Source organism: Equus quagga, chromosome 1 (genome assembly GCF_021613505.1).
Source record: "Equus quagga isolate Etosha38 chromosome 1, UCLA_HA_Equagga_1.0, whole genome shotgun sequence".
In the NCBI taxonomy this organism is placed as follows: domain Eukaryota; kingdom Metazoa; phylum Chordata; class Mammalia; order Perissodactyla; family Equidae; genus Equus; species Equus quagga.
The window spans coordinates 25,296,378-25,311,337 of record NC_060267.1 but is presented as its reverse complement, the minus strand read 5'-3'; the positions used below and the strand labels follow the sequence as shown (position 1 = coordinate 25,311,337).

Here is a 14,960-nt window from a genome sequence, read left to right as displayed (position 1 = left end):
TGTACACACAGGAAACAAAGCGTCTTAAGGGTGATGGTGAAATTATATTAAATAAAACTGTGACAAAATTGTACCCATAGACAAATAGCTCCATATGGCTGATGAGGAGATTATGGGATACCCTGTAATGAACAAGTAATGACTCCTTTCCCAGGGAGATGAGAGTGGGAGAAAGAGAGGATTTACTTCTTATCCCTGAAGTTTCCTGGCTGGCTTTTATTTAAATGATTCTCTTTAGAGCAATTGTGATTTTAATTTCCTGTTCATGATGACCTAAGTAGAATATTTCTATAGTCCTGCCCTCATCATGTAGCTAAAATTTTCTAAATGTCATACACCATGGGCCTGTAGTACACTAGGGGTGACCTCACCCAATGACACCACACACACGCGAACACACACTCTCACAAGATTGACATAAGGTGGGGATTATGCAGAAGAGAGACCATAAACCAACCTCATGAAAACATGTTCTAATTCTCATGTGTTTTTTCTCTGCAAGTGCTTGACAGTTCTTTCGGCTGCGCCATTGCCACAAACTTGTGGTATCAGACGCATCCTCGGGAATTAATATGAGGAAGTCTTCTCACAAAAGTGCAGGGCTGAATGAAGACAAGGCATTTCTGAGACAGAGAGAAAGGATTAAAGTCCACATACAATCAGCTTTCCAAAGGAGAGAATGCTGTATTCTCATTTCCTCCTTGGGATAGTAAGCATATAATAGTCCATGTAAGCTGCCTAATCTCACGATGGCCAAAAAAGTCAGTCATATCCCTAAGGATTACTCCCTGACAAAACTCTGCAAAATCTCAAACAGTGGAACAGCAAGACTTCTTTTTTTTTTTTTTTTAAGGAAGATTAGCCCTGAGCTAACATTTGCTGCCAATCCTCCTCTTTTTGCTGAGGAAGACTGGCCCTGAGCTAACATCTGTGCCCATCTTCCTCTACTTTGTATGTGGGACACCTACCACAGCATGGCTTGCCAAGTGGTGCCATGTCCACACCCGGGATCTGAACCGGCGAGCCCCAGGCCGCCAAAGCAGAACGTGCGCACTTAACCCCTGCGCCACTGGGCTGGCCCCATGGAACAACAGGACTTCTAATGAACTCTGTCTGTCTTCCTCTGTGCTACACAAATGCCCTCAGCATTTCTTGCTACTCTCTTATTTTCTTCCATTTTAAGAGCTGTTTTCCCCCATTTCTGTTCTTCCGACCTGTAGATCTCTATACTTCATCACCTTCTTTTTCTCCCCACTAAAATATGAACACATTTGAAATAAATTGTTCCTCTTTTGTCTTAGATTCTTGGGTTTTCAAATAAGAAATTCTAGAGGTAGTTGGATGCCAAGAATTTTAGTTGCCCATCTGCTTCTGGTACACTGATATAGAAAACCTAAAAATTGGTATGTTCAAGCAAAAAAGCTATATTACACCATGTCTAGGCTTTTAGGGTTTTACACACACACACATAAACATGCACACACTCATATGCACATATCGGAGATTGGGCCTAAATGGGGTTTCAACTGATTTATCTTTGTAATTGCCACAAACCTCCTCTAAGCCAAGGCAATATCCGTTTTGAAACTAATATTGACGTATGCCCATGCACAGAAAATGAGGCAAATACATTCTCTGGCAAAGTTTTTCCTCTTTTATAACAAAAGTTATATGTTACCCTTCTCCCGATCCTCTTTCCCTCTTTTCTCTTAAAATGGAAGTCTTCCATTAAATTGTGATGCAACGACCTGTCTGTCTCCACCACCCTCCCCCAACACGTTGCTGGGCCCCGCTCCTTTATGTCTGCCTGTTGTTTTCAGACACAGCAAGCTGCTTTCCCACAAGCAGTCCTGTAGCTATGAACCATCATTCAGGAACAAGAGCAAATGAAGGTTGAAAGCTCTATCTGATTTCATTCCTCAAATCTTTTCATTCCTTGAGAGACATCTTTGCTGAAACCCATGGCTGCATTTCTTGCTCCCATATCAGTTTGGGTATCAAACTAATGTTCTAAATACGATAGGATCCAGCAACCAGATGACTAAAGTGGTCTTTGTTTTGAAAAAGAAACAATAAATTACATTTCAATGCTAGATTTCTGTGGCAAGTTCATTTCATTCCACATATGATTCTGAATGTAAAAGTTCTACAACATATGATCTGTCCTCCCAAAATCAGGACTTATTGCCAGGGCTGGGGACCATAGGTCTGGTCTTTATGAGTTCACAGAGGAGAGAGATGAATACCAGCTGTGCAGGGACTGAAAATCAAACACAACCATATTGTTTCTTCATGAAGCCCTCTAAGGGTTACAAATTCATATGAGATAGGTATCTTTTAAAATAGAACCATGTTTACTACTATGGATTTAATTCTTGTGCATGAATTTTAATATATTTGCTTTCTTTAGAAGAAAATAGTCTTTACTGAAGATTCAAATATAAATAATGATAGTATAATAATACTAATAATAACAACAACAATAGCGTCAACAGTAATATGTGCCAACCTTGAGCACTTTCTATATACTGGACACTTATTTAAAACCCTTTGCATATATTAGCTTATTTAATCTTTATAACAACCCTCTTAGAAAGGCACTGTTATCTGCACTTTAATATGGGAAACACAATAGTACTATTAAATGAACATGAATGAAGAGTATTTACATTAACGGTAAGTGAAATTTAGATAAAGAATTTGGAAGTATGTATATGCTCTAGAGAAGACCAGAGAAAAAAGTAGTGAGAGTTCTATTTCAAACAGAAAAGATGAAGATTAGTGGTGTGAGATCATCCAACTCAATTTCCTTAGGATCAGATGTGCCTATGGTGGAGGGAAGTTGAGCAACTAGAGCCATGGGTGATAGACAGATGCATTGTGGGTATACTGCTAAGAATGACTGTGAAATGGACATAAGCCCTCAAAGCTCAAAGAAAGTAAAAATTTTCAAGTCGTTATTTCCAAACTACACTTAATTGGGAGGTAGTGGAATATATCACTGCCTATTTATTTTTATTTAAGGACAAAAGGCCTTGGATTCAGTACAAAACATAGCTTTTCAGATATTTACTTACAAAAAACACAACATATGCTTCCCAGCCATTCATCCCCATTTTGGAATCATAGCTTCTATTTTCTAATTTGATGAATTTTATTCGGAAATTGCAAAAAAAGAAAAAGGAAATGCACTTGAAACTTGTAGAAGCTGAATTTCTTGTCTACATAAACAAGGGGAAAGCTAAAGTGACAGTCATTTGGTCCAAATTAAAAAATACAGCATGTGGTTATATGATTTTCCCCATTATCACTATTAGTGTCTGCTTTCTTTGTGGTAAATATTTATGATAAGACTCTAGGAATAAGGATCATTTATTGTGGTCCAAAGTTGAGATTCCTCAGCTTGTTTTCAAATCTTATGTCTGTCCTCATGTGTCAGCCAGAATCCCAGAGACCCACAAGGAGAAAACCTCAGGAGTCTACTTCTTGCTTTTAAGCAGAAATCCTTAGTGAAAGATGATAATTATTGTAAAAGTGGTTAGTGAAACCACATTTTCTGTTTAATTTATAAAAATAATTAATACTTACTTTAAATAGAATTACTTGACCTCTTCAATTGAAATTTCTTTCTACATATTTGGATTATGTATCATGGATCAAAAATCTCATTGTCTCCGTGAATTTGAGCAATCAATAAAGCAAAATATGCAAAGAAAAAAGTTGTGTTAACTAAGAGCTAAGCACATTTGAACATAAAACTGTAGTTTAAAATAGAAACTTTAGAAACCTGTTTGCTCTCTCTGTAGAACTCAGAAAAAGGAAAAAAAGAGACATTTTGAATGCCACTGGAATCTTTTCTTTTTAATCAAAAGTTTACTCAAGCTTGGTTTCTTTCACTAAATATTCTCATAAAAAGCCAGTTTTACTCTGTGTTACTTTTTAAAAATTTAAGCATACTTAAGAGATGGGCCTTAAGATATTTCATTAGTTTTGTTCTTTTAGGAAATGGAGAAATCTCAGGAAGAACTGGAATATTGATGAGGATGTCACTGATGAACTGTGCCCTTCTCTGATTAGTTAAGCACTGAAAGATATCCTGAGAGTGATCTGGGGCAACCGAGGCAGACCCACATACAAATATGAAATGATTAAACGAAAATGCAATCAGCAGTGGCCTGGGAGCAGTGCCTGGTGAGAGATAATACTGCGGCTCTCTAATTGGCTCGCAGCAAGCATGCAGGATGACGGATTTCAGTTGTGCTATTGCCAGCCCTGCTTCCCCCAGCACTATTATCTCAGAGTGACACCTCCATTACTCTGAGCGGAGAAAGATGAACGTCACCTGTCAGGGGCTGGTTAATTGTGTTGCTAGATGTATGTTGCCAGGGCGCAGGTTGGACATTTATGAACATAACTGCTTCCTCTGATGTCCGCCATCCTTCAGGGATCGATATGGCTCTTACAGTAAGCACGTAATTGAGTGAAGGCACTTACCACTGAGGGGCTGAAGATGAGACCATTGTATGAGCTTCATTGTCCATACATTTACCATAAATGAGCTGATATTTGCCATTTATTGTGTGCAGCATTGTGGAAATGGAAACTAATGTGCCACTTTCATTTGTTTTCTAGATAAATGGGGAAGATGTCCAGAATCGAGGAGAAGCAGTGGCATTGCTGTCTAGCGATGAGTGCAAGAGAATTGTGCTGCTGGTTGCAAGGCCAGAGATTCAGGTCAGAACAGAGATCAGAAACCTTGAGACAGAACTTTACATTCACTACTTGCTGTTCTGCATCTAGTCAGTACCATGGATACTTGTAACACCAAGTATACAAAATATCATTGAGTTATTTTTCCTAACTTACCAACCTTATCAAAAAAAATTATAAGTTAAAGACTCCCTATATTGCTCCACAGAATGGCAGCTAAACATCTTATTTTTTAAAAAGAAGAAAAAAAGCACACGAAATTGGATCATTATTCTCTCCTTCCACTTGCCAGCTATTTAAATGAATTCATAAATGAAAAATGGTTGACTTTACATGATTTTTAATTCTGTATGGATCCTCACTTCAGGTTTTCATCTAAAATCACTTAATTGGCATATTAAGGTATCTTGAAAGAATCTCTAACGAGATAAACATTAGCATATCTAGCTATCAACTTAAATCTTTTTAGAATAACTTTACCAAATCAAGTGCCTTATGTGGCATGGTGTGGTTCCCTTTATAGTAATTGAATTTTTTCCAATTTTAGTGTGACAAAAACATCTGTCCAGCCCAAAACAAACTGAGAGCTTCTAAAGGAATTTTTTTTATATCTTTGCAGAGGGAGATGTCATGAAAGTAAAGGAGAGGTAATGGTGGAAGAAAAGTACTGTTGGTACTTCCTTTTATATCCTTTTTATACCCCACCACGATGCAGAAAGGACATTGCATTGTCACCGTTCTATCCATCTGTCAGTAGTTTGAGTGAAGTTGGTTATATCACCATTTGTCTCCCAAGTTATTGATCTGATATTTTTCAGACTCAGTAACTACATCCTATCTATAAATTACATTGAGGCAAGTGTATTTCAGTGTCAGACCAAATCCTGACTTGAATATAGTGGTTATAAAGGATCACCCTTTCCGCATATATTTCCTTTATGCCCTTGACCATTCTAAATGGTTCCCATAAAGCCTGCCATAGCCCCGGGCAGAGTAAAGTTACACACCTGAGGTCACAGGAGCTGGAAAGGGAACCTCCACAACTGGCTGGACTGCCTCTGTGGGAGTGAAGCTTTAAAATACATATGAAATCGCACTGATTACCTCGAAATTTTGCAAACCGATTAACCTCCCTGACCCCATTTTCTTGAAAAAGAACAGAATAAAGGGGCTATTAGTGAAATTCATAGTAAGCTGAAGAGAACTCAGTAGTCATCCCTGTTCTAGGAAAGATATTTCGATGTTATAATGTAGTTTCTTTGCCCTTTCCACGTAACTGCTAGAGAACCTCATTAATTTAGAATTAAAGCATTTCCTTAAACTTTGCCACCTAATGGCTATAATGGACTGTGGAAAGAATAGAAATTAATGACATGAGACCAGATCCTGTTCATCTTTGACGGAATACATATGCTTGGTAGAATCAGTGGCATTTTCGAATATTTGGCTACATTCCTGACCCAAAAGAATCAATGCTGGAGGATGAATTTTCAAACAAGACTTCCTTTCCGCAGTTAATAAAAGGTGGTCACCTGACTCTGGAGGATACCCTCCTGTGTCAAAATCAAGATCTGCTTTAGTCCTTTGATCCTGAAGAAGCCTTCATGCCACTGGAAGGAAGCTAATTGCCTTTCGAAAATCAGATTTCTAGAAAAATAAGGAAAGAAAATGCATTTTACCACCATACTTTAAAAATGATATTTAAGCAGTACATGCTCCAAAGTGGCAAGAAAAAAACGACCAAAAAAACCTTGTCTTTATATCACCTATATTTTTCCATCAATTTCAATATATCTCATTATTGCATTATTTTCATGTGCATTTTATTCAGGGAGAATGTGGATTTTTTTGTGTGCTTTTTCTAGCCCTTTTTTTAGTGTTTCAAATGCTCTCTACATTCTTGGAAATGATCTACAGAGTTGCTGGGGGCAGCATTGTACATCTGTGCAATATTTTTAAATAACTCATTTCTCACATTCCCTGTCAACTTTCTTTCATTTTCCGCCCATTTTCTTTCTCAGACCATTAAAGATATTGCTATTCTGTCCTGTTCCCCTTGGGCCTTTGGGGCAGAGAGGGCTCTCATAAGAACTCGTAGCCACTATTTTTGAGACAGTGCAGGTTGTTTCTTTCTCTGAAATGCCATGTGTGATCCCCGACCACACAGACAGACCCCTACTATAACAATGACCATCATGCCTTTCCTGCCGCTCAGCTCAAGAGAAAGATCTCTCTCTTCCACAGTGTTAGGCAGGCTGCCATGAATGCACGTGCAGGTGGAAAGGGAAATACAACAGGGAAAGGAAGTGAGCAAGAAGAATCTCTCCTCACTTATTGTGCTAGAGGAAAGCTTAATCAAAACAGACATATACTCACTACAGATGGCAACTCAAGGATCTATGGGGTTAGTTAATAAGAAAAGAGTTATAAGGAATCATTAATTTCTACCATTTGTTGTTCTTATCTCCCCCACCCCTTCATTTCAATTTCAAAAGACTGTTTCATCATTCACTATATCAGTGTTAGCAAGTCTTTTGTTTTGACCTGATTAAAGAAAATTCCTTGGTGTGCTTATAAAAAGTAAACATTACTAGCTTTAAGCAATTTCCTTTGGAGTCTGGTGTTTGCAGCTTCATGAAACTTAAAAGGGATTAAAGAATGTAAAACTTGGACAATTATAAATTGGGCTGAATTTAAATTTTTAGTCAGCTTGATTTTCATAGTTCATCTGCATATCAAAGTCAGTGGGGTAGAACTTGGTCAAGTTATTCAGGCTACAGTAAGATAAATGAGGATGAATAAATGTGTCCATGCTTTTGGCCCCAGTCAAATTTGAGGTAATTTAAGTTCGAGATAGGTTTTAATAAATCTCAAGAAACCTATGATTGCCTTCATATTAATGAATATGATACATATACGCTAATGCCTTTCCTGGTGCACTTTAATGTCCTCCTTTCAGAGTTTTTGTTTTTAAGCTTTTGAAGTCCAGTCATCTTTAAGAGTTTATTTTGCCCATTACTTTGAGATGAAAACACTTCAAACTATTGTCAGTTTTGGCTCTTTAGAAAGCTGCTGTTTCTTTGTAACACAGAGTGAAGCAGAGCTTTGACAATAATTCAGCTAATTTAATCAGCATAGACAGCTAATTTATGTAATCCAGCTCCCACAATCCACTTTGAGGCAAATTATCTGTATTGACTGTCAACACTCATCACATTAGCAAGGTAACCACCAGTTTTCCACTTCGCTTTATACTGAGAAGCCAAGGGGATCTGTTCAGTTTAATTTGTGTAAGAGTCCCACAAGAATACTTGCATTCAGCACCCACAAACAAAACCCCACATGCTCCACACCACTCCACCACCCTAAAATGCCACACTTCAGGTATTTTCCCTTGTAATTGGGCCTGAAAAATGAATTAAAATAGACATGGCATAGCAGCTCTTTTTTTTTTTTTTTTTTTGAGAAGAATAACTTAGAACTTTTTTTTTCATATCAAATAAATGTTGTCTGTGAATTCTCTTGTGGGAAGCAGTCATTTTGTTAACTTGGAAACCATCTGGCTGAAAATAAAGAAGCAAGATGAGGGTAGCATGAGGTGGGGGTACTTTTTGTGTAGTCGCCTTGAGGATTGTCATTAAGGAAAAAAGCCCATTGTTTCATGGTCCCATTAGTACCACTGCAGTTCCTTAACACTGGGACTGTTGGAGGTAATGAGTATGATGGCTGTGGATTATGCAGTATGCTTTTCATACATTTTGAAAGATGATAATGTTCTATGCTGTGGGATCTACTTGGTTATGAGAGAAAATCTGTAGCTCTGTTTCAGGAAAGGATAAAAGGCATAAGAATCCTTTTTTTTTTTTTATCACCTTTTCTTCCTTCTGAGAGGTGAACTATCTGAGGCTGGTATTCTGAAGAGAATCATTATGATAAAAGGAACTGGTCAGGCATCGCCATTTAAGTTCACCCTATTTTAGCATGAGTTCTCACGAACCTAATATAATGTACTAATGTATTCTTTTGCAGCTGGATGAAGGCTGGCTGGAAGATGAAAGGAATGAATTCTTAGAGGAGTTAAACTTGGAGATGTTGGAAGAACAGCATAATGAAGCAATGCAACGCACTGCCAATGAGGTGGAGCAGGTAGGGCCAACAATTTGAACTACATCATTTGTAATGTTGCCAGTTCTTTTTTTAAGGTATAACCATAAATGGAGTAAAAAACAAAATCAAAGAGTTTGATCAAACATCTCTGTAATGGTAATTTTTGAGAGCAAAGGACCATCTCAAGTGAAGTAGAGAGAATAAATACAATTTTTTTCTATTAAGAATATTTCTAGTTCAGAGAGGTTAGGGACCATTGTTGATAGAGTACAGTAGTATTCAAATGTTGACCCAAGTACTGTTCAGCCTGATGCAGAAATTTAATACTAAAAATGCATATTTCTTCTCAATATGCCAGCTGGGGACAAACTATATCTCATGAGGTAACCCCTTCCCCCAAAAGTAATTTTATACTTTAAAATATTAATGTATCTATTTGAATATTTAGGCAACTATAGGATGATGATGACATGATGTAAGCCATCAATCTTATTTGTGTCTTTGGTATCATGATTACGCCTATATACTCCTGAATAGGAGTAGTTCTATTTCAGATTATTGACATCGTTTTGCTGTAGGGTCACAATCATTCAACAAAAAATTCTGAGCTCCTTATATGTTCCAAGTACTACACTTGATCCTGAGAATGCAAAGAAAAATGAGCAAAGTCCTGCCCTTAATTAATTCATAGCTAATAAAAAAATCACAGTGTGGTCCATGGGAAACTGAGTCTTAGGATTTTTTTCATTTTTGTTGTTTTCCTACTGGATAAAAACAAGATTAGTATATGCTAGATTTTTTATGTCAGATTCATGTCATTCATCTGCTGATATAATTTTATTAACACTTCTGCTGTCAGTTTACTGATTTGTTTAATTATCATACTATTCTAAACACTAATTCTTAACACATTCTAAAAGATAATTTTTTTAAAAAATCCTTACAGTTAGGCTTAGGAACATGAAACACATACATCTTATCACATTACCAAGCTGAGTGATGAAATATCTTGATGCTAGCATCCCATAGCAGAAAGGTATGTGTGTGGGGGGCGCATGTCTATATATTAAGTAAATCATGAAATTGAAAACTACAGTGTCATCATAGCCATATGTGCTATACTTTGTGCCGATCATGGATGCCCACTGGCCACTTCACGAAAATAGTTCATGCTCAAGAGTGATGCTGTGACTGTGGTGATTGCTTTTCAATATAGGTAGGACAGATTGAAATTTTTATGTACGACTTCAACACCAGCCACAAATAAAGATATTTTTTGGTGGCAGCTGCTGGTTACAAGTAAGAAAGTCCTTCCTTCAGGCTTTTTCTCTCTCGGATACAAAATGTGACCTGATACAGAATTGACAGGAGGATGTTGGAATAGAGAAAGAAGGAAGAAATCCTGTCCAAGTGAAGTGATATGGTGTCAAATGCTGCCTACTCATCAGACGTAATACAAATGCTAGGTCTTTTGAGGTAACACTAGATGGTCCCGGAGGTTAGATTCTCATTGTCTGGAAATTTTTCTTCACCTTGAAACTGAAAAATGATGAGAAGTACAGAAACCTTTAAAAGTTCTTTGCCTTTATAAACAATAATACTACATTAGAAATGTCTTGGTAGAAACATTGCCTGTCACTATAATAATTCCGTAGGGAAATGATAAATGATAGAGTAGCGTTACATTAGAAACCAGTACTTCTAGGTTTGAGGATGGAAAACTCTTTATTTTCACATTTGCTCATAAAACAGTTACAAAGGAAAGGGAAATTCAATAAAAAATAAAGTGTATATCCATATTTTAAAACTAAAATATGTATCCATATGAAAGTTTCACTTTACATACTATCCTTGGTCCTATGGCTGCTGGTGACACATTGTGCATCTCCCATCACATAATTTGTCTGTATCATTCATACTGCGTATAAAATAAGAAAAGAAATACTAGCCACTTTGTGGTTTTTGAGCTCATTATAGATATGAGAAAAATATAAATGTAAATAGTGTGGTGTATAAACTCATATGTTCAATATCAGTAACATCCTTTGGGGGTTTTATGGCGCAGTGTGCAGATGTCAACACATTTGATACTACTGTCAGCTTAGAGCAAGGGACACGGGGATGTAACAAGCTTCCCATTGTTAGTTGCATAAAACTTTAAAATCAAACTCACTATGTTTTCAACAAATGAGGAAAAATATTTTAGGGAAAGATTGAGAATCCTAGAACAACATGAGATACATGGTCATGTTCTCTTCTCTCCAGTTTATGTTACATTTTGTTCTGCCATTACTTCTGTGAAGAAAATAATAATTATCTGGAGAGACCCTTTCAGACCTGTTTTAGAATAACTTGATCACGCATTCTGTCCTTGTAACACTAACAGGCTTAATTATATTTAATTGTATAATTACATATATAATAATATAGAGATCAAATGGTGAGTAAACTTAGATATAAGGAAAATACAATCTAGAAACTGCTGTGTAGACTACTATATGATGAGTGATGGAGGAAAAAGTAACTTTACCCTATTCACAGAGAAAGAACTACATTTGCATCTCCTTAGGGCAGTGACAGTTAATTGTTCTGCCTGAGACCAAAAATTACTAGCGAGTGAAGTTTACATACATATTTAAATATGTGTGTGTGTATTTACATATATATGCCAAAATATTTTTTTGACATTGTGCCCATGTCTGGCAATCAATGCTGCTTAGACTTTCATGAGAACTGTCATTTTATTCTCAGTAGAATAAAACTCACCTTTGAAGGAAATTACTGGTTAAAAGTAGAAAAATCTTTTTAAGTGACCCAAATGAGTCTTATGAGGTTGTTGTTGTTTTTCAGTAACATGATTTGGAGATGCACTGAGGTCAAAGCACAGTATCTAGGAATGTGGCATCCTGGACATATAAGAAATCCTGACACTGGGAGATGGCACTGGCCTTCTAGACCTCTCTGCCGTTAATCCCCATCTGGGATTAAGGTTCTTTATCTATAGAGAGAAGGTCCTGGGCTCCAGCACTAACCTATTCCTGAAATTTTGCAGTGTTGGGCTAAGCATTATTACTGTATTACTAGATCAGTGATGTTTCCTGTGAACTTGAGGAAAGTTCAGAAAAAAAATAGTAATAACATGACACAGCTTCTGAACTCCAGGCCTTCATATCACTAAAGACCGTTTAGACATTCTGTCTTACTCCTCATCTTGTGTGTGTATTATCACCTCAGAAACTCATAAAGTCACCTCATTTACACACCTTTACTCCGAAGTTTCCCAAGTAAGGGTAACCTTTCAGCTAAGAATCACTTATTTAAATGTGTCCTGTTTTATTTATCCCCACGTGTCAAAGCCATAGTTAAGCAGCTTTTGTTTTCTTTACTTCCTTGCATAAAAAGCTGCCATGAGCTAATTGCCTTTATTTCTAAAATTATTATGGATACTAAAATTAGAGCAGCTTTCTAGGAACTGCACTTTTGCCAAGAAGCATTGCTTTTTCAAGCAAGTTTTCCAACAATTGGCGTTGTTCGAAATAATTAATTTTCTTTGTTCTCTGAACTTTGTTATCCTAGCCAAAGAAACAAGAAGAAGAAGAAGGTACGACAGACACAGCAACATCCTCATCCAACAACCATGAGAAGGACAGTGGAGTGGGGCGCACCGACGAAAGCTTGCGAAATGATGAGAGCTCGGAGCAGGAGAACGCAGCTGAGGATCCCAACAGCACGTCTTTGAAGAGCAAGAGAGAGCTGGGGCACAGCCAAGACACTCTAGGAAGCGTTGAGCTTCGGTGCAATGAGAGCTTCGTGTCTGGTGAATACATTGACTCAGACTGCACTGGCAACCAGGATGAGGAGTGTGAAAGGTTCCGGCAGCTCTTGGAGCTCAAGTGCAAGATTCGAAACCATGGAGAGTATGACCTGTATTACTCGAGCAGCACAATAGAATGCAATCAAGGGGAACAAGAGGGAGTGGAGCATGAGCTACAGTTGCTTAATGAAGAACTAAGAAATATTGAACTCGAGTGCCAGAATATCATGCAGGCTCACAGGCTCCAGAAAGTGACAGACCGGTATGGAGACATCTGGGCACTGCATGATGGAGGATTCCGAAATTATAACACCAGCATAGACATGCAAAGGGGAAAGCTAGATGACATCATCGAACACCCAGAAAAGTCAGACAAGGACAGTTCTAGTGCTTACAACACAGCTGAAAGCTGCAGAAGCACTCCGCTCACTGTGGACCGTTCCCCTGACAGTTCCCTTCCAAGAATGATCAACCTCACCAATAAGAAAAACCTGAGAAGCACAATGGCAGCCAGTCAGTCCTCCTCTGGACAGAGCAGTAAAGAGTCGACCTCCACCAAAGCCAAAACCACTGAACAAGTTTGCGGCATTGAAGGCAAGGAGAAGATTTCAGAAAGCAACAAGATTTCTGATCAAGAGAAGGCAGGCAGCGAACACATCCCTTACCTCTCTCCTTATCACAGCTCCTCATATAGATATGCCAACATCCCAGCCCACGCCCGGCATTATCAGAGCTACATGCAGTTAATTCAACAGAAATCTGCTGTCGAGTATGCACAGAGTCAGCTCAGTTTGGTGAGCATGTGCAAGGAGTCTCAGAAGTGTTCAGAGCCCAAGATGGAATGGAAGGTGAAAATTAGGAGCGACGGGACACGGTACATAACAAAGAGACCAGTGCGAGACCGGATTCTGAAGGAACGTGCCTTAAAGATCAAGGAGGAGCGGAGTGGTATGACGACAGACGATGACACCATGAGCGAGATGAAAATGGGGCGCTACTGGAGCAAAGAGGAGAGAAAGCAACACCTGGTTCGGGCCAAAGAGCAGCGTCGGCGCCGAGAGTTCATGATGCGGAGCCGGTTAGAGTGTCTTAAGGAGAGTCCTCAGAGCGGCAGTGAGGGCAAGAAGGAGATCAACATCATTGAACTGAGTCACAAAAAGATGATGAAAAAGAGAAACAAGAAAATTTTGGACAACTGGATGACAATCCAAGAACTGATGACCCATGGAGCCAAGTCTCCTGATGGCACACGAGTTCATAATGCCTTTTTGTCAGTCACCACCGTATGACCGAATGAATGGAATGCAACTGATTTTAAGAGGGTGCTACCAGTTTGGGTAGAGTATGATTGCCTCGTTCAATGTGGCGTTTTTATATATATTTTGTGACTCTTTATAGTTTAAATTTTTTGTAAGCAAAAATACCTGGTAATTTTTCATTTGTTTTTCATATCCTGGTAGCTTCTTTTGGGCTGAGATCTTTCTTTAACCTGTGATATATTCATATTACTCATTTATATATAAAATAACAAACAAAAGGAAAGAGAACAAAAAAAACTTGAACAAACATACTGAGGAGCCGATTAATTTCCTACTTTAATGTATCTATTGTAAGTTAAGATCTGGATTTATTTCTCTAGTTTACTTATTTTCTACTTTAATAACAACTCAATGCCAAAACATTTCTATGCTTGCTTCCTGGCATAATATGTATTAAATCAACCTTGTTAATAAATCACGTGCCACATCTTGTCCTATACATAAAAACCACCTCTTTTTAACATCCTGTTGTACATTTAACACATAAATGGCCGTTGTCTTTGTCTCAGTAAAGTGTAGGTGGACAATCTTCCCGTGATATGTAGTGACATTGGTCATGTAGCTAGATAATTGTGGTAATTGTGACAATAAAAGAGAAATAAATTATTGATTATCCTTAAGAAAGTTATCAATGAGTGTTTTATTTTCATTGTCTGCTGTGGTTACCAGATATAAATTAGTTATATATGTATACTATTTAGAAGACTCTCAGTTGTGGATTATAAAATGTGTACATTTTCTATCACTGTTTTTCAATAAAATTGTCTTGAAATACTTCCAGTAGATCATTGTGTCACATATTAGTACCAGGGTTAAATTCGATCATGTATGTAGAGCATCTAACAGATGCTAACTAAACATTCAATAAACATGAGTTCCTGCTCTCCTTGCCTGCCACCCATGTAAGGAAAAACCAAGAAAAATTTAGGGAAGTTATGGAGAGAGGATCAGTGAAGTGTCTAAGATTGTTTATAGTGACGCTGTATATATTAGTCAGCTCAAGCTGCCAT

The 14,960-nt window shown here is 37.8% G+C and overlaps 1 protein-coding gene across 2 annotated transcripts in view; it reads left to right on the top strand.

The window, feature by feature from the left end:
* The window catches only part of PDZRN4 (PDZ domain containing ring finger 4), a 336,843-nt gene extending 322,159 nt beyond the window's left edge, over positions 1-14,684 (top strand). For both annotated transcript variants that reach the window (XM_046654289.1, XM_046654279.1), the window contains 3 exons: positions 4,633-4,734; positions 8,740-8,856; positions 12,394-14,684. In XM_046654289.1, the coding sequence (XP_046510245.1) occupies positions 4,633-4,734; positions 8,740-8,856; positions 12,394-13,920 (1,746 nt within the window). In that variant the 3' untranslated portion in view covers positions 13,921-14,684. The remainder of the gene's footprint in view (positions 1-4,632; positions 4,735-8,739; positions 8,857-12,393) is intronic.
* The last annotated feature ends 276 nt before the right edge of the window (positions 14,685-14,960 follow it).